At 40.6% G+C, this 20,831-nt stretch overlaps 1 protein-coding gene across 4 annotated transcripts in view; it reads right to left on the bottom strand.

Moving 5' to 3' along the window:
* Nucleotides 1-20,831, bottom strand: part of LOC134165051 (sodium channel protein type 5 subunit alpha-like) — a 213,711-nt gene that overhangs the window by 100,286 nt on the left and 92,594 nt on the right. For 3 of the 4 annotated variants that reach the window (XM_062621392.1, XM_062621393.1, XM_062621394.1), the window contains exons 9-13: nt 19,819-19,960; nt 17,948-18,145; nt 13,935-14,117; nt 11,157-11,558; nt 1,928-2,060 (exon numbers count right to left, since the gene is read on the bottom strand). In XM_062621392.1, the coding sequence (XP_062477376.1) occupies nt 1,928-2,060; nt 11,157-11,558; nt 13,935-14,117; nt 17,948-18,145; nt 19,819-19,960 (1,058 nt within the window). The remainder of the gene's footprint in view (nt 1-1,927; nt 2,061-11,156; nt 11,559-13,934; nt 14,118-17,947; nt 18,146-19,818; nt 19,961-20,831) is intronic. The other variant, XM_062621395.1, reaches the window with a different exon arrangement.

Below are 20,831 nucleotides of genomic sequence, written 5' to 3'. Positions count from 1 at the left end.
CAGTCAAACCAAACTGCAGGAACTCAGCAAGGGAAGGAGGTAGATGCAACTGTCCTGTTTTGGCAGTGATGTGGCACCAAAGCATTTTAAATAAATTAAGAAACCACATCCTTTCTCAGCACAGATGATCTTTGGAAAACACAACAGATTTAATAGTTTTTGAAAAAAAATCTGCAAAAGGAAAACTAAAATCAGACTTCACTGCTTTTTTTCTGCTGTTTTATACTGTTATAAAAAAGTGGCCAGAAGAACGCAAAGTGTGTGTTGGGGGTATTTTTCCTCTTATTTTTAAATGAAAAAAAAAAAACAACCCACAACAAACCCACAAACCAATAAAACCCCCTAGGCCCTTCTTTGTCTGCAAGGCTTTTCAGTGTCTGGGAAAACAAGCAAACAATGACTACTCAAGAGCTGAGAGCAAAAAACAGGTGTAACTAAAGAGGAAAGGTTTTCTGGTCTGGAGGTTTCATATAGTTCAGCACAAATCATGCAGCTATTACTACAGTTAAAGCCTGTGATTCATTTTATTCTGATTCAATATTCCTCTTGTTGTTAACAAGTATTCAATTTCAACAACCAGTCAAAGACTGGGAGTTAGGAAATCTTTGATAAGGATGGTTTTCTTCTATATGAAGCTAAAAATGTTCAACCTCTGAGTTACCCCAGACTTGATGGTCTCTATTTCTGTGGTAAACAGTAATAGAAAGTACCATTAAATGAATAAGAAGTCATCCAGCTCAGGGCTTTTTAGGTGTTCTTCACACATTACAAAGAAGCAAATCAATCACGAAGCTAATTGCTTAAAACCCCAAGGAAAACAAATAAAATCTTTGCAGACTACACTAAATACTGGAATACATTTAAGTGATTATTTACCTATTAAGAATACAAGATTTTATTTATTTAATGATATAAACATATATATGTTCTGCCCACAATACTGTTGAATATAACCACAGGGAAGGTAAGAAGCTGAGGAAGAAGAGGGCTTTGTGGCTTCCTACTGGGTTGTCTCCAAACAGGAGGTCCAGGCTCTTTCTGTAAGGCATTTCCCAGGTAAGTCCCTCTGTCTTGCCTTGCCTTTCTATTCATGAGTAACACAGAGAATAAGGCTACAGAAAGACCTGGAATTTTCCTTGCTCCACACTTTTCTTGGCAGACATTTTCCTATAGTTGCAACTTCCTATTTTGTTTCAATTTATAATGTAGAAGACATGAGGAACTGTAAAAAACTCTTTCATGCTGCATGTAAGGAGCCTAGAAATGTGTTGTCTTGCTATAAGTTGTCTTGCTATCAGTAAATTTGTGAAAGGGAAATGCAAAGTTCAGGTGCATGGAAAGATGGCGAAGGGAAGTCCTCCTGCACCTAGTAAGAAGCCTAATGAGCAATATAAACATTTGCATGGACAAATGGGTCCTTTGAGAATCCTTAAATTTCATGGTGGGATTCAAACACTCACCAAACTGTTGTGGCCTACTAGCTGCTCTGCAAGAAGGACACTATCCTCCCCCACAACTTAAATGTTCTGCATGTAGCTAGTGACTGCATATGCCAGCCTTTGCACCAGCTCCAGAGAGGTGAGACACAAATGTATGTACAGTCATTCAAACAGTCTGGCGCACCACTGCCCTACATCTTGGTTAGCCCTGAGTAAATCAAATTCCATGGGGGGCAAAAAAATCTTACCAGATCCAATACTGATTATCTGGCCAGCATTTTGTCAGGATTTTTACAAGTCCATGGGTAAGACAGTGATTCTATTGCCTTCTGTTACAGCATTGCCTCTGTTACAAGGGTTGCAGTAACTGCTTATAATGCCTTCTTGCAAAACAAGAGTCTAATGTCAGGGTCTTTTGTGTCACTTTGTTCCTGCCAATCAACATTGAGTCTGAGGCTTTGAGTCTGGGGACTAAAGACACATCTTACCTTCCAGGGCACTGGTGATGATGCTGACAGCGCTCACTGCCCTCTGCCTCTGAAAGGGTTCGTCCGAGTGGTCCACTGATGGGCGGTGGGGCATTAAAAGCTGCTTCTTGCTTGCCTCGTCAGAGGGAGAGGTCTGTTTAAATGAACACATTGGATCAGAAGAGTAAAACCAAAGTAGACATGGGGTAGCATTTTCAAAATTGCCTCAGCACTATTTTTTCCCATCTGAAAAGTCCAAAGCTCACTAATTTCCCAATTAAGCACATGCTGTTGGTGTGCTGCTTTTGAAAATGCTCTTTGAACAATTTTGGAAACTGTCCTGCCCTTTACCTTCATGTAAACAGGTGAAAGATGCAGGTGAAAATAAAAGGATACTTCTGACCTGAAGAAACAGCAGAGCTGTTTTACCATGCTCTCTGGTTGTGAAAGAAGCCCTGCTTAATTACATTAATTATTCCATTAATTCTGAAATGTGTTAACTGTTTAATTATACTGCTAGAAGAGGAAAAGGGGCGTGGGTAACAGCTCCATTACAGGCCTCTGATATCAGACCAAGCAAACTGACTCCTCAACACATGTTTTTTTCTTGTTCTGAAACATTGCCAAATCTCAGGAACATATTGTCATTCTGGTGATCTTTGGTGTCACAGATTCTGAAGCTCTGTAATTAGTGGAGAATCTGAGCTTCCTTTTTTCTCAGGAAAAGTAAAATATAACCCAAACCCTCTTGTTCTCATGTTTCAGAAGGAAAAGTGTTTTGGTTTTTTTTTTTGTTAAAAAAAAAGAAAGAAAATACCAGAAAAACAGAACTCCCAAACTGTCTTTATTTAATGTTTCATTTTAAATTGTTTTTATACTTTTTGAAGGCTTGGGTTTCTGAAGTCAGACAGAAACACAGTATAGCTGTAGACACACGCTGCATTAAATACTTTATATTGTCAGCTCACAGGAGCAAGATCTTAAGACTTTTACTATTACAAGTTCCCACTTCATACATTGACAAATTCTGCCTGATTTACTCCTCCAGCTCTCTCACAGGTAGAGGGAAAGAGGGTGGTTGAGGTGTAAGGATCTGGGAAAGCCAAGTTCAGCATCACTCTGTCACAGACCTCCTGGTCAAGACACTCGGTCTCCCAAGATAAGTGTTTTAATAGCTTCTGTCATGCTCCTCCAAGCATACAGGCTGTGAGGCCAAGACACTATGTAAGCAAGGGAGATGCACTGTAAATAGATGGGTCTTGATGGCTCTTGCAAGGAAATATGAAAGGAGAAGAAATCCTTACAAAGATGATAACCCCTGGTTTATACAGATGTCAGAACAGCTGCTTTTGCTTCTCCATAGTCAAAATGAGCTACAGGATTCAAATGAGCTACAGGAATCAGATTCAATCTTCTGGATCTTCCCATTGCTTGAGTCTGAAATGGCCCTAACCACCCCAAGCAGCGCCCAGGATGCCAAGCAAGACATGCCATGGGCAGCAGCCCCACAGCTCTGTTGTCTGTGCCTGTGACATGCACCAGAGGGACTCAGGATCCCTCCTCTTCACCATTTCTCTACTAAAAAGGCTCTTCAAGAAAGGCAATTCCATGAGAACAGCATGAAAAAAAGTACTGATGCTCTACAAGCTGTCTTTCTGGAGTGTGACCCCTTCAGAGCAGGGGACATCACCTTGTCAGATGGTCACAAAGGACAAAGATGCTTGGCCACTGGCTGACACTAAGAATAATAGCCAGGATATTGCTTGCAGGTCACTTCAAAGTACTGCAGTTAAAAATACCAACTATTGCAAGACCAGAGAAGAGTAAGGACTTTTAAAGCAAGCACTTAAAACCATTAGCTAAGCCAGGAAAGCAGTAATACTTCAAAATGTCTTTTTTCTTTTTTTTTTCCTAAAATGTTCTCTTTTGTTAAAACAATTGGCTCATTGTCCATTCAGTTACTGACACAGCCATCTCAAAAGGAAAGGTGTAATCAGAACTTATTCAAAGACTCTCACATCTGCACAATATTACAAGAAAACTCTATCCTTGGCTTAGGAGCTGGAGAAAACCCGAACGGTATTTCAGATGCAGTAGTTCTCTTGATTCCCTTTGCCTCAAAAACATCCAATAAGAAACAAAGAAACAACAAATGTTTTATTAGTGAAGAAAGCATCTACAAAATTGCATAACCATTAGCACCAGTTTGGAGTAGGTAACAAATACACGGGACTGAAAAGAAATAACTAGACAAGGAGATAAAAAACATGAGGGAGACAAACTTTTAAGTAAGATGAACTAAAAATGCAAAAGGCAAAGAGAAAGGAAAACAGCCAAATAAACCCCCAGATCTCCCAGATCCCTCTGTCTGTAGAACGAACTGCAAATTCCTCTGGATTGTGTAACTCTTTTTAACCTGTACCATCATCCCATCTGACCCAAACCTTAAGACATACCAGTAGAATAAGTTTAGACAACCTCACCTTCAGAAGTGACACTTTCCTGACTGTCAGGAAAGATACTATATTCCTATTTATGCATGCAGAAATGTTTTTTTGCAGGAGTTATGCACTGGTGGCTTTTATCTGAAAGCCACCTTTTACTTACAGGTGCAAAAATAATTCACTGCAGAGGTAAAAAGCCAAAGAAAAAACATTCAGAGATCCATTCTTCTTGTTTTTTGATTCAGCTAAACCAGGCTAAATAAAAAACTAAACAGGTTTGGTGTACCCTTCATAAAAAATAAAAAAATAACAGGGAACTGACTTTTTCCCTAGGTTTGATGTGATATTGACAAGTTTTCCAAGTCACACAGCAAAGGTGTGCCACCGGAGCCAGGACACAGCGTCTGGCAATGCTGGGGTAGAAGAAATAGAATCACAGAAAAGCTTGGGTAGGAAGGAATCTTCAAAGCTCATCTAGGCAAACCCCCTGCAATGAGCAGGGACATCTCCAACTAGATCAGGTTGCCCAGAACCACATCCAGCCTGGCCCTGAATGTCTCCAGGAATGGGGCATTCACCACTTCTCTGGCAAACCTACTCCATACTCCTATGCTTTTGCAGGAGGACATGGTCCCTTTCCCAGTAGGGCAGTAAATCTATCACATAGTCAGCCTGACATTTGCTAAAAAGTATTTTTCCAGGAAGGAACATTTCCATCCAGGTGAATTGCTTAAAATTATTGAAGTTACTCAGGGAAGTTTATGAGCTTTTGTTCTTTGTAAAGAACAGATATGTGAGAGGATTTTTTTATTATTTATTTTAGAACAGAGATAGCTAATAGTCACACAAGGAACTAGTAGGTTTTGCACTCTGAGATAGAGAGCGGTTCCAGGAACTGGACAAACAAGGCAGCATAAAGGTTATCATCATTACAGAGAGAATATACACAAGCACATTTTTTCGTAGTACTTATATTTCTACAGAAATTAAGTAAAAATAACAACAGTCCCTATGGTTATGTAAGGATTGTCCTTAGGATCCAGATGAAAAATCACAATGGAGTTCAGCAGAGGCACCTCCAGCAGGATGAGATTATTTGTGTTCCTCCCTGATTGACTGGAAATGTTTCTCCTTTGGATTAGCTTAATTCTATAGGGATAAATATACTATTCAGTAATTTACATGTAAATGAGGATGCATAACACTGCAAAATTACTTTCTTCTCAGTGCCTACAGTTCTGAGCTATATCGAAACCGTTATATGAAGATGGACTTTTACATGGCAGCATTTTAAAGACCACATTTGGGAACTGGGACAGGATTAATTTTCCTTGTACAGTAAAAATCTTTTCGAGCATAAAAAGAGGTGGACAGGCCACACAGCGAACAATGGACCCAGTAAAGCACTAGCACAAATATTTAATGAGATTGAAAGTGACCATAATAGCACACAACATTAAAAAGAAGCCATTTAATTTTGTGGGTGCTTGATTATTTAAAGAGATGCATTGCAAACTGGAGCAGATTGCAGTATTTGTGTCAAATCTAAATGATTTACACTCAGTATGTGCTAAAGCAAAGCTTGAAACGAACAGAAACTAGAGCCACGGTGACAGCTCTTTGTGTCAGCAGCAAAGGGTTAGCTCGCTTTCGTCCATATAACTTAACGGTGGTGATTCTTGGATGACTTATTTTGTTGATATTTTTTCTGAACAGGGAAACTGCTAACACTTTGCCTTTTCACCAGTCCTGTGGCAAAGCAAGGGAGGAAAGAAAGAAATTTTACCTCAGGGCAGTATTATGGTGAACAAATAACCTCAAACCAAGGTGGTCAGCAAGACAGGCTTTTGCTTAGTGACAAGAAAGGCCAAGGTCTTCTTTTTTGTTTATCCATTTGTTTTGTTTTGGGTTTTGTTGTTTTTTTTTTTGTTGTTGTTTGTTTGTTTTGTGGGGGGTTTTATGGTTTTGGTTTGGTTTGTGTTTGTGAGTCTTTAATAAAAAAGACAATAAAAGTTTATCTAAAGGCAAGCTTTTAAATCCTTAGTTAAGCCCCTCAGTAAGCAGCCTGGACTTCCTTAAGGGCTCACTCCACACTGGTTTTCACTCCTGACAAGCTAGCAATACTCGGCATTTGTTTCCTAAGAGAAAAAACAGACATGCAACCAATAGGAAATTCAGGAAGAGTTGTGATGTGCAGAGGCAGAAGCCAGATAGCTCCAACCTCGGCTTCGTTGCCCATCCCAAAGCCGTGTCACAGGTGTCCCCACTTTGCTCCTGGGCTGATGGGAAGCTGTGTTGAGCACTTGCCCCAGGGAGAGCAAAGTAGTAGGGACCAACAGTTAACAGTCAGCTGCCCCTCGTGAGCAACCACCTCCTCAATCCTGCATCCTCTTCACCAAATCTAATCTCCAAAATAATAGGAAACTCAGGCTAAACTAAACACCTTGCCATTTCCATCCAGAGTTACAGAAAGGGCTCCAGCTGGATTTAGGAGACAAGAGGGGATGCTGTCATGTGTATTTTTCAACTCTCAAGAAATTCCTGACAACCACAGGTGACAATTTACTCATCTTCATCAGATCCCATGGATAAATTGAGTGCCAGATAGCAGCTCATTAACTTAATCCAATTCTGTTCAAACAGATCAATACCTTGTGAAGAGAGATGTTATTCTAACCTCTTAACTAAGAAACACTAAAACACAACAGAGCAATACACAGCTACAAATAAATAGCACAGGGATGTGCAGAAACTTTAGGTTGTAGTGTGCCCTGAAGTTACTTGCATATTGTACAAACTTCCTCTAAAAAAGGCAAAATCCCAAACTCCCAGCCCAAAAATCAGCAGAATCATGAAAATGTACCCTTTTTAAAATCTCTGAGTTTCAGGCCAAAGTAAAAAAAAAAAAAAAAAAAAATAGGACTTTAAGCATAGCCACCATAGTCCTGCTTGTGTCTTATTTAATTACACTGGTCTAAGACTGATGAAATCAGCAACTGCCTCACTTGAAGAAAGCTGGTGGAAGAACAGGACCATCCCTGATTGAGTCATCTGCAGGATACATTGGAGATATCCAGAAAAATAACTAGGTAAATACCAGAAATTTCTTGGGACAAGCTCCCTACACCCCTTGGGCTTGAATGCCTGCTACTCTTCACATCCAGGTGAAGACTGCCTGAGCCAGAGCCACCTTTGTGGTGGCAGTTCACACTTTCAGATTGCACGGCTTTGCTCTTCATATGAGCTAGGTGGGTTTTCTAGCTTTAACACTGCAGTGTAACCCTTTGTGCTGCCAAGGGAAGCTTCCCTAAAACACTACCATCAGTCCTTGTGGGTGCTCTTATGTGGAAACATTAATGGGCGTAGCAAAGTATGCAAGAATGCATGAGTTCCCTACAGAGTATAGGATGTCCTCCTCTTGCCCATGGGCTGAAGCCCATGATGACTTGGCAGGACCACTTTGATGCAGAAGACTGCATGGATAAATGCCATTCTGCGTGGAATATGCTGTCCATGGCCAGCAAGCCTGCTGACCAGTCCAACTACCCCAGATGACAAGACTGAGGGTAGAAACACCATCCATTAAGATTATTTGAAACCTCTCCTGGTTTACTAGGAAGAGATGGCCAGTGCAAGTACTCATAGAAACACACTCACACCCACCTGTGCCAAGCAGCCAAAGCCAGCTGAAGAGTATCTGAAACTGGCTTCTTTAGCTTATATACTCTTCTGCAGCCAAGTGTCAGGAGGCTACTCATCTGAGCCACCAGCCTGAACAGTGGGATAATGTGCTGCAGCCACCTCTCTCCTGGGAGAGGGCACAAGCTGCACAGGTGCCTTCATGTCAGCTCAGCTGCTACCTTGTCTGGGACAGGGAGTAGCAGTTACAATGCCCACATCATGGTCCCAGCTACTCTGCCTGGGGTAAAATCTGCAGGCTGAATGTTACTAAAACTGGTCAGGCTAAAATTCACAAAAATGGCTAGTGACTTCATGTGCTTTCCCTGAGAAACCTCAGGAGATCCTGTTTGAAATCACCTGCTGAAACTATGGTCTGCTTAAGGGCTGCAGGCTGGAACTAGAGATGGTCAGGTCTCATCTGATGTTTACTATGCCTTTTAAATCAGAAGCACTCCTCCAAGCTTTCCCCAAATCAGAATTCAGTGGCCTCCCTCCTCAGTAGCAATCAGACAGATCTGTGTTACGCTCATCTGATACTGCTGAGCATCACAGAGGGACCTGGAGAAAAGCATCTTCAAAACCTAATGCCATAAAATGTGTTTTGCCCGCTCCATCAACTCAGACATTGTGTTCACATGATTGAAGCCACACTTAAAACTCAGGAAGCTGCAAGTCAGACCTTAACAATATTTTTTTCTTGCAGAGGTGCATTTTCATGTCCTGGTCCTTCTTTCTTTTGTTCAGGGAAGACACAACAGATAGCACAAGTGGGTCCTTTTTCACTATGGCCTTACACTTGTACAAAATAAATAACAGCTGCAGGGCCAGTGGGGTTAATAAGGTAGCTTCAGCTTCACCCTGCAACATCTTTCTTTTGCCTCCCATAAACAAGAGACTCTTAACAGAAACCAGAGCTGCTAACAAAGAACAAACTTAACTTCAAATTTTAACAAGAAAAAGATGAAAATAATCAAACACAAAGCCCAGAAGCATGTTGATTTGTCTCTGAGCATACTTAGGTGTTAGATTTTCTATTTCCTTCTCCCTGTGCTCCACAGCTGAGGCTGCACGCTTGCGCGTGGTGCTTACGATTCCTGTAGCAAATACATCTGTACAGCAATGGGCTTCTTGCCAATTAGCTTTTAACTCCAGCTCACATTTTCTGGATAGATTAGATACCAAACCTGTTTTGCAGAAGACACATCATCCTTCACACTGCATCACTGAATGAGCATCTGTTACTATAGCGCCTGGATGGTATTTCCTAGATGACCAGGGAACTGCCAAGTGAGCTCACCCACCAGGGCCATACAATTTTCAGAATCCATTCTTTTAAAAGGCAGGAATCTGGCAAACAAAAAGAAATGCCAGCAGAGCTCAAAGCCTCCCTGTCACTTCAGGACCCAACCCTGTAAAACACCAATATTTCCTGTGAAAGGTTGAGTGCTCTCACATTTTGTTAAGCTTTTTCTGAAAGCTGGGACAGCCTCAGAAGCCTGCAGAGCTGCCTTCCTTACAGAGAAAAGGAGGACATCCACTGCTCATCTGCTGAAGCCTTTCTACTTCGGTTCAGAATTCTTTTTTCTTACATAAACTTTCTTTAATACACATCTTCTTTTTCCTTTGCACCGAGCTAAGTCTGGTAAAACCCCACTATCTACAATCAGTGTTTCTGTTACTTAGCTGCCTAGAGACTGCTCTTAGGGCTGATCTTTCTTGTCTGCAGAGCGTAAAAACAGGAGTACCAAAGTCCTAAATGAACGAAGGTGCAAACATCTGAAAGAGAAGCAACAGCCTCAAAACTGTCAACAAAACAGATAATTCTCACACCAACTAGCTTCCCACGCGCAGCACGGGCCCTCCTCTCATGTACAGTGTGAGAGTCTATTTGCAGGACTACAGGGAATGCCCTAGTAGGTGAGAAAAAAATTCAATCCAAAGCTTGAGAGGGAAGAAGCTGCCTGGCTCTAAAGGAAAAAAGCTGCTTCTCAGTTTACTGATAATCTGACACCACATCTGGGATCCATCTCACTCGCCTTTCTCTTCAGGAAATAACTAGCCTAATACATGTTAGAATCACATTTGCTCTTTTCCACACCAATGTAACCCAGTTTGGGCACCTTGTTAGTCTGAGAGAGCTTAATCTCACCTGGTATAAAACATGTGCAATGTAGAGTTACTCATCTTGGGCTCCCCTTGTAGTTAAAGGGAACAGAAGGAGGCACCTAGAGGGTCAGAGATTTATCCTGACCCATTTTTGATCTCTAAGATGAAATAAATCCTATCCACACTGACCATAGTGACTAGACGTCTGTTGCTTTAAAGACTACTGAGAGTAATGAGTTCCAATGTAGATTATCTATCTTAAAAGAGATAAATTCCCACTATATTAAACTGACAACCTGTCCAAATTTTCCTGCCTGTGTAGCAGCTATTTCCAAAACACCATCTCCTGGTTTTCCAAGTGAATTCATGCTTGGGTCCTAAAGGTATCAGTTTTAATAGTTTTAGTTATAGCCTTATTAAATAGTTTGCAGCAGTGGTGCTTTGCAACGAAGATTTTGGAAATCTGCAAAAGGCTTAAAGTCTGTTGATTATCTACTCATCTCTCCTGGGTGTTACTTGAACTGGATGCTAATCCCTTCTGGGAAAAACTAAGAACAGTCCTCTAAGAGTAGCAATACAGAAGACTAAAAGTTAGATGCAAACATACAGCAACGAATGGGAGAAAATGAAGTCTCAAGATAGTAAGACTCACACAGAACCATTTTAAACGCATCATTTTCTAGCCACTGGACAATGTCACATATTCAAATGCTCAAAGAAACCAACCTAAAAATGTCCCTACAAGAAAAGGGAATTCATATCAAACCCAGTATTTAGGTATTTGCCTCTAGCCAGCTCTGAAGAGTAAGCCTCACCAGAAGTCATGAATCATTTTTATGTGGCACTAGACACGCACTACTTGTGTTAGTGAGCCTGTCGCCTTCCCACCCAGCCAAGGATGATGGGTCTGGGTTTCTCACTGCAGACTGCATATCATGTAAATAAATTACAGCAAACTCCAACAACATTTAGAAGGAAATATGAGCGTGAATCACATACAAAAGTTATAAAGTACTCACCAGGTCGCCTGTCCCAGGTTTTTCCATAATAACTGGGGGGAGCAGTAACCCTGCAGGAGAAGTAGGGTCTGGGTTGAGTGCCCCGATGCCTCCTCCTATCAGGGAAACCACACCATTGCAATCCACTGAGCTGTTCCTTTTGCCCGTCTGGGTGTAGTTGGGAGTAGCAGGGTGAGAACTATGGCTCACTTGACTCTGCACGCTTGGACGCCTCCCAGATCTTGGAATTAAGAGAGAGCCCCGGTGGCTTTCATTTTCCCCAGCAGTGCTGATCTCATCATCGGCAAAATCTGTTTCGGAGCCAGTGTCTCTGCCACGGAGTCGGAAACTGAATATGCTTCCGTGGCTGGTTCTGCGCTTCACCAAGTTTGCATTGGGACCATAACTAATGCCAAGGAGAGTCTAGAAGCCCCCAGAAAGGAAAAAGGGGAAAGAGAAACAACATTTTGCAACATGTTTTAGGAGCGAGGAAGGTCTGGGGAGAGCAGCAAGTTCCATTTTAAATCAAGTGCGTCAGAGACAGAATTACACTTATTAAACCTTTGTAAAGTTAAGAGGTTGAATTCCTAGCCACTAGGTATTTGTCTAATAATCAACAGTTAAAGATGTTCTGAAATGGGAAGGGTCAAGGTGGCATTCACCTCGTAGCATGATAACTTCCTTAGCTTCTACTCCCCTCCCATCTGATAAGTGCCAAAGGACCTGGGAAGGCAGCACAAGGAGTGGAAGACAGGAGCACGGAAAGGGATCTAGCTCCAGTTTACTGCGTTATCACACATCTTCATAACAGCTAGGGAAGGAATGTTGCAGTAGGAGAAGAAGAGATAAAGAAATAGGGCAGGAAATGAACTGCAGGGAAAATGAGAAGAAGAGGGAAGAAGAAGCAGCAGAATACGACGGAAGAAGGTGATAAAGGAAAAGAAAATAAAACAAGAGCAAGAAGAGGGAATGTGGTTTATTACTTTCTAAAATGATTATCCAAATGCACATAGCTGCTTAAGGGATAGGTAACCTCAGTAAACAGCAGTGTCCCTCACACTCAAATATCAGCCTTGATGATCCACTCTGACATCAGCTAGTGAGAGTGCATCTCTGACAGAGCATCAGCAAGACGTAGCCAAGGACTGCACACACCTAAACCCTGGCAGAGTAAAAAGGATGTTCAGAAAAAACATAAGGAGTTCAAGTCTATGCACTTCCCTTGTATCTGAAGAGGAAATTATTGGAATAAGAGCATTTAGGCAGAACATACTTTTGATTTTATGGCCTGTGCAGAATTTTCAGCTTCTTCAGAACTTTCTCATGAGCAAAGTATATATGAAGAGAGGTTGGATCTCCACAGTATCCACAAGCCAGATAAACCAAATGAAGCCCGATTTCATTTTGCACTGTACCTTACACCACTGAGTTACATAATGATGCTATTTTGTGACACTGGTACAAGGAAGAGTACAAAAACCAGGCCCCTTCTAACTAAAAACAACCCATTTGGATTTCTACTGCATTTTAACAGGTCAAAAACCCATGCCTAGGTTTCCATGGCACAGTCATTGAGACTGATTTCTGATGGCAACACACTTCCTGCTGCTCAGATAGCATCTGAATGATGACTCAGCCATACTCCCTCCAACCATGCCAGACACAGCCTTGCAGAGAAGATTTACGATGAGCTTTGAAATGTGTCTTCGGTATTTCTCATGCATATGACATCCAGCGGCAAAAAGTGAAAACAAGACGTCTTAGAAACAAACTGGCAATGCACAGCTCCAATCCACGGTCATTCTGGTACGTGGTATGGTGAAACCCATCCAGAATAAAACTAAAAAGCAATTTTAGCTTTAACAAAGGTGTAATTTGTAATGCCACCCACTCGACCAATGAGACAACAACAAAAACTACTAGATTACAAATGCATGTCATTTACAGAACCCCAGCTCTGTGTAAATTCTGAGAGCTGGAAAGTCTTTAATTGGTCACATTTACTTACATCACTTACATGTTTTCTGTGAGTTTTTTTACAGTTGCCAGATATATCTAAATTCGCTGACAACAAAATATAAAAAGACTTAGCCCATTACATGGCTATTCAAAAAAAAACCAAAATAAACTGATTTAAACTCTGCCCTCAGTTAAGCAAAGACAAATTATCTGAAGTTATTTCTGATATATATGGCATGTGCAAATTCATATTCATGCATGTCAGTTACATTTATATAAAACGCCGATTAACAACAGTCTCACTCTATTTTTTTCCCTGCAATAGAAAGTAGAAACAAATGCCACAAAGTTTTGACTTGAAGGCAACTAGCAAAGGAATATAAAAATGTTAATAACATTTTTGTATAGCATTTTAAAAGCCCTTGGAGAAAAGCTTTCTCCTTTTCTCCTCCTCTCTTTTCTTTTTAAGCTTTACAGACTTCCTTTAAGAATATTTTTTATCTTTAATAGGGATAGGGTAGGTATAATCAGATGAATGGAATTAAAGTAAGAAAATAAATCAGATTGTGGGTAATCTTGAAGCAAAAAAAAAAAAGAGGCAAAAAAATCTAAACAAAATAGATTTGTAAGAATGTTTAATACACATTTTTAATTCACTTTGAAAATAAAGTGGTAATATGTTTCCTTCCATTGTTGTAACACTGTCCGCAGGTCAGACCTGATACTAAATACTTGATTCTTCTCTACAGCTGAAAGTTTCAGCTTTAATTGCGTATTCAGAACATGGCCTGTTCAGAAAAGTGCAGTGTGGAATAAGTGTCATTTCAGATCATGGCTTACCATTCTCCTCTGGCCATCGTCATAGTCACACTTAGGATTCCTTTGGTCTTCACCATACTCCTCTGCCCCCAAAGATTTCTTTTTCTTTCGTTTATTTCTTCTTTCCTTGGCATTTTTGGATGCTAAAGGTGACATTTCCAATGAACTAAGTGACATTGAATCAATTCCTTTAGCAGCTAGTGCCTAAACCAGAAAATAGCAGAAGGTGCAAAATTTGTTATTTAAGAATCTCAATTAGAACTAATACTCTGCTCAGCGATTATTTTACATTTTAAGTTTTAAGATTGTACAGGACATGAATTAAAAATGTCAAGAGGTCATTAACCATAAAACTATCTCACATGGCTGGAATTTGTCTTAAGCTGTTTCTAACCTCTACGTTTAGCCATAAGAAAATAAACAAAAAGCGCAACGTTTTTAGTGGACACACACACATGCAGGCCTGCCACCGAGATCCTACGATGGATCATTATGAATGGCTGCATAAAAAGATGTGATTTACGTGGAGCTCACACACAAGATCCCTCAACATTTCACAAGAGGAATAGCCAGTGTGCACATATGCCTCTGGAGTAACCCTCCTGGCACCAGTCAAAAAAGTGTCAAGCTAGGAAATCTCAGATAAAGGTCTCCCTGGGCTTCAACCCCTTGAACCAGGAGGGCTGGACAGCAGGGCAGCCAAGCTGATTGCTGTCCTATCACAGAGGGATGCTAGGAACACCAACACCAAGCAATTCAGCTGGGACACTTTAATAAACACTTATCCCAAGCAGCAGTGCAGGCAGCTGTGATCAGAGATGCAAAGAGAAAACAGTGGTCTTAACTGGTGATAAGGCAGACTCTGGTTACTGTGTGCTTTGGTGCTGCGCTGGCGACCTGTTGGGATTGCTGCAGGAGCTGACTGGTTACAGACCAACTGCTAGAAACCCAGAAGAAGCCAAATACAAAAGCCTGAGCACACAAAGCCACAACCCTGGAAGCAAACCAGTAGCCAGGAGTAAGAATTGGTAAGTGCAGGGAAGAAGCTACAGCCCATGACTATGCACTGTGTCCCCGTCCCTGGTGTAGGCAGGAGGACAAGTGGGCTCTGACAACAAAGCACAAGGTCAGGTTTGGAGGTACTGGCATCTCAGCGGTAGCCACATCAGTGTTCTGGAGGCATGACCATTTGCAGACCCCCCTGGCGAAATACATAAAGCAAGAGAATTATGGTGGGGGTAGGGAAAGACCTCTCCAGGTTTCCAAGAACAGGGAAAATGGATGAATCCCCAGTGCTATTGTCTGTAAGCCACTAGAATCGAACAGACAATCAGCTCTCCACAGCAAAACACTCCCTTCCTCCCACAGGCATCAGTCCAAGGAAAGTGAAGGCACTTAACAGCCGTGTAAAGAATCAATCATGTATTTGAAGAAGTAGTGGTAGCTCTATCAAGCTGAGAACACAACAAAACTTAATTCCTGTGGGAAATATCTTTCATGAGCAAGCTGCTTAGAGCGGAGAGGAGGAAGACTCAGACACTGGTCCAGGCTGTTCGGTTTGGGGTTGGTTTATTTTTTTCCTGAGTCAATTGATTTAATTGCTATGCTGAAGTGCTTTCTCTTCATAAAGATTCAGCCAAGTCTTCTGCTGTTAAGTTCAGGTTTAGGAAAGTGTTAGACCAATTGTGTAAATTGACTGATAGTCCCCAAGCAGGCCTATCAATTATATTTACGCTCTCTTTATACTGCACAGTGTAAAAGACGTTCTAACAAGTCTTGGCTTTCCTTTCTGATTGCATTTTATTGACCTAGAAAATATTGTAGGTTGTGCTACCAAGCATGCTGTACCCTTATTGCAAAACAAGCCAATTTACAGTTTCTTAGCATTTTCTTGCCTATTCCTTGGGTCGAATTGCCTCTGCCCTGTGTGCGTTTTCCAGCTATTGGACTAAATTGTTTCTCAGAGCATGGAGGTTATCCCCACATCCTGCCCATCTACCCTTTCTGGTTTGGTTCCTGTGGCTGGACCATGTCTGGTCCCTCAGGCACTGGAGCCATAACCCACTGTAGTAACTCCCAGGGGCAAGAAAGGCATGTGGGACCAGATATGTCTGGTAAGGATGGGTGGTGGCTGAAGGATGGGAGAAAAACTTAGTTCACATGAGCCCTGAAATGAGGATTATACAGGGGATAGGACTTGAAGCAATAACTTGGCAGTACAGTGGGAAAGTCAAAACCAAGATCTTGATAAAGGCTTGAAGAGCAAGATTAAAACTAAGCAGCTCTGACCAGGGCAAGACACCTGAGAAAGACATCTGAAAGCTACACGGTGCAGCCACCCAGCTTGTTTTGAGCTTCTTCTTCCAGATGCCTAATCTCAGATGCTGGGAGTTGATTCACAAAATTACTGGGCTTCACTGCTGAACATGATGGACCCCAATTGCTCTACTCCAAAGTTTCCTTTCCATAAGATTAGGATAATTCTCCAGGAGTATTACAAATACAAAAGAGTACTTTTGAAGCACACAGAGTCTGAGCAGTGACAAGAGACACTGAACAACGTCTGAGGATGTTAGTCATTTTTTCTTTGAAGTAGACTTTGAATGCCTGGATCAGGAAGTCTGCTCAAGCTGACCTAATGCTACAGAACAAATGATGAGAAAATGAAGAGCTACCTTTGAGTCATGCACTTTCTGTCCACCCTTTGTACTGAACAGGGCAGGGGAAAAATGAGACATGGCTGGCTGAAGGAAAGGCTAAGTTATAAAGCATATAGACAAATGGAAATAATTTAGGTTTTCACGAGCAAATTTAATTTTGACACATTCCGATTTTCAGGGCTTAATGTTCCTTTTTTTTTGTGTACACGCAGGCTTAACTGAAATCAAAGCCTTCAAAAGGAAATTCTTAAACAGCTTTAATTATAGCTGGGACTGTTATTAGGAAGAGCACAGCTGGAGTCAAAACACACAAAAATTCGTATAAAATAGGTACAAGTTGGAACTCAGTTTGCTCCCTTAGGTTATGGCAGAAAGTTACTCTGTTCAAAGTGCCTGTACACAAACTAAATTGCATTTACCTATTACTTAAACCATCAAAGAGGATCTTTAAAAGGACTTAAATGATGTATAAGCCTCCGCTCTTTGCCAAGGGTGAATTGCATTTTCTGTTTTCTATCCAAGGATTTAAATGGGCTTTGGATTAGGCCTTGAAGCCATATGCACCCAAAAGAAAATAATGTGTATTAGTTTATATTGTGTATTAAGGGTTTATTTATCTGAACTACAGTGTTATGTGTTATTTCAGACTAATTTTCTTATTGTCTTCTTGTTCACAGAACCTAAAATGTTCTGTTCAGCTGTTTAATAAAGGCTTTCTACCCCACAAAAACCACATGGAAATTAACTAGTGTTATTAAGGCTATATGGCTATATCCACCATTTGGCCTCCCTGTTTTGTTTAAACTTACAGCACAACATTAAATCCATATCCTGTGCATAATTTGCAAAGTTAATGTCAAGATCTGACTGTTTATGTGCCCAGGAATGAGGCTGTATGTGCTACAAACAGGTTATCCTACATCTTTATCTTCATTATTGGGAGTTAGATATCCATGGCAGTTTGAATGAGACAGTGAGGAAATGAACATGAGCTGAAGTGGTGGTTGAAGAAGGTTCAGCTGGGGCTGTGGCTGAGCTACTAAAATAGTTGGTTTGTGCTCAAACACAAATGTAGTTATACAATCATTAAAATGTCTTGCATGCCAACCAACACGAATTCCTCTGCTGGCATATACAGTACAGTTAAACCACTACAGCTCTGGATATGTAAACCCTAAATGGCCCCAGTCCTAGCAGGAAGGGCCTTTCCTTTATCAAGGATTGTAATAACTCTGTCCAGGACAATAAACATTAAGATGCTTTGAAACACTCTTACTTTGGTTATCACATAAATGTAAAATAGAGAGAATGTGAATCTCGAGGTACCATCTGTTCAAGTTACTCAAGGCTAATCATGTCACATAGTTTACTGACCTCCTGCTCTTTCTTTAACATCTCCATGGCTTCCCGAAACTTTCTTTCCTTCTCCTCTGTTTCAGCAATAGTGGCTTGGTTCTGCTCTTCATATGCCATGGCCACAACAGCCAAAATTAGGTTGACCAGATAAAATGAGCCCAGAAAGATGACCAGCATAAAAAAAAGCATGTAGATCTTCCCAGCAGATCTGAGAGTCTGTAGGCACAGAAGTAAAAATCACTAATACTTGTTTAAAATGTGGTGCTTTTTTTTTCTTTTCTGTTTTTTTTGTCCTGTTTTTTTTTTAAAGGAAAAAGAGATTTTATAATTTATATAAAAAAACCCAACACTTAGATTTACAATATCATATAATTCAGCCATTGTTAATAGTCTGAACAGAATCCCTTTGATGACAAATGACAACCACACACAAGGAAATAATCTCACCAATACATTTTTATATCTTGGTCAAAAATTATGTGCCTTGCAGTAAAATTAATTTCTAAAGAAGAATTATTTCCTCCTTCACCAAATAACCTCTACTGGTTTTCTTTCAGAATAGATAATATTGCAATCAGTTTCAGTGAAAGCTTCCCACACACAACTCAATCTATTTTGTCCAGTGCATGGAAACTTTCCAAGTGGAATTCAAGTTGTATCCCTTTAGATGTCCACCATCTAGGTCCTTTACAGTCAGTTAGGAGAAAAAAAATACTTTTAGGATGCAACTCATCTGAACCTCATCTGTTATTTAGGCATCTGTCTCAGCCTAAGATGAACCCAACCTTGAGTGCTGTTGCCTGTATTGCCTGGTTCTTCACCAGACTTACAGGCATAACTGGAGTCTAGGGTAATAGGCTGAGCTTGTATTACAGATATGTCCCAGAGTCAATGACTTGATGCTAGTGATAGAAACCCCTGTGTGATATTATAAGGTCAAATAATAAAAGGATCACACTTATTTGCTATGACGGTTTCAGTCTTCCAGAGCTGTACATGCAGCTCTGTGCCAAGTAAATGAATATAGTTGTTTAAAGAATCTTCAATTTCATTGTTTTATATTTTTCTGAAATTGTATAACTGGCTGCATGTGAAGCTGAAATCCCCAATACCTTCAAAGATATCTATCTCAGTGCCTTCAGAGTATTATCTCCCAGCACTAACTCTCTTGATTTCCTTAGGAGCATGTTTCAATTTTGGCAGTTGTGAGATTCAGAAATAAATCTTCAGTGGCTTCATAGACAGACTATGTAATTCAGTAGGAAACTACCATATGCAGCTCTTCAGAGTTCACATGCATTTCAGGAAATGCACGCTAAAAAGAGCATTTACTAGCACACCACCTTGCAAACATGACTCTTAAGTTGACTCTCACTCCATTTGTGCCTCTGGCTGTTGGGTGTCCATGCTGAAAATCTTGCAGCAGGGAGAACTGACACGGATGAGGTAGTCTTGCCATTTGCTGACCGTGTTCATTACCATGCCTTGCAAAAACAGATATGCCAAGTACACAGGTGTTTCTCTACTCCTTTTTTGAGCTGGACTCAAAAGATTAGTACAACAGCCACCAAAAAAAAAAAATCATTATGTGGTGATCATTCTTAAGTGGGGAACTTCATTTGGATTCAGGTGAATTACCCATTAAAAGGGTCTTTCGGTACCAATTTTCTCCCCTTTTTCCAAACACCCAGCCTAAAGTTGTCTCGTATCATCACTCCAAAGAAATTAATTGTAACAATTTGGGGTCCTTCTCCAGAACACACAGAGAACAGTTTATCGGTAATAAACAACAATTCTTTCCTGTCTTTAACTATTGGATATATAACTGTAACAAGATGATGTGTTTATTTTATATTTTTAACAGTAAAAAAAAAAAAACATTGTCATACCTGTTGATAAAGACGCTCCCAATAATCTTGAGTCATAAGACGGAACAAAGAGAGAAAGGCCCAGCCAAAAGTATCAAAGCTTGTGTAACCATGGTCAGGATTTTCCCCAGCCTTCAGACATATATATCCCTCAGGACATGTGCTGCAAAACATGAAAGACAATATGTTAAATGCATCCTTTACAGCTTCAGCATGGAGAAACTGACCTTCAGGAGAACATAGTGAATGCTCTCTGTCAAAAGCACAGATCCTCAAGTTTATCGATTGCCAATAAATTCCTTCACTGGATAAAACCATGGAAAGGTGGATGCTAACTTCATAATAGCAAAGATCTTTGCAACTTTATTATTCCTTTGAAAGGCTATACTAGAAAACAGCAACCATAGTTCAAGCTGCAAGGGCAAATGAGCACTTAGCATTTCAAATATCTGGAATAGACAAGAACTAGGTGCCTAAGCAGGATTTTAGTGCTTAAATATGATTTCTCTTTGTACTTATTCCTAATTAAGGATCATAAACTTTCTGTCGCCTGTTTTGTGTTGTGGGAAATACTGGGTCAGTGAACCTCCATTACTGGTTACATCGTCTGACACAGGCTGGATGACATCAGCATGTGCCATCCCAATTGCTTACTCTGCCTGACCTTGCACTCGCCCACTGCAAGGACTAAATCTTTAATCTAAGAAACTCAGCCTTTGTTCCACTTACCACCATAATCTGGGGTCATGAGATTTTTCTCCGTTTCTATCAGGAAAACATTTTCCTTGTGTGTCTTGCAGATCCATATATCACATGGCATACAGACAGCATGGATTTCATACTCGCATTAAGCTTTGAGTCTCTTTACAAGCAATTTTTTAGCCGCATATGTCAGAATACATAAAAAAATGCTCTCGGTAGTACTATGTAACTACTGGATGACATCATCAAGTGAAAAACAAGGTCAGCTATCTATCCTCTCTCCCAGAGCAATATGATTACTCAAAAGACCCCACACCTCTTGTATATCACAA

This window comes from Pezoporus occidentalis, unplaced genomic scaffold (assembly GCF_034315485.1).
Source record: "Pezoporus occidentalis ecotype Australia unplaced genomic scaffold, CSIRO_AGI_Poc_V1 ctg23, whole genome shotgun sequence".
NCBI classification, from domain to species: Eukaryota; Metazoa; Chordata; class Aves; order Psittaciformes; family Psittacidae; genus Pezoporus; species Pezoporus occidentalis.
The sequence above is the reverse complement of the archived record's forward strand: the minus strand, read 5'-3'. Positions and strand labels throughout refer to the sequence as shown.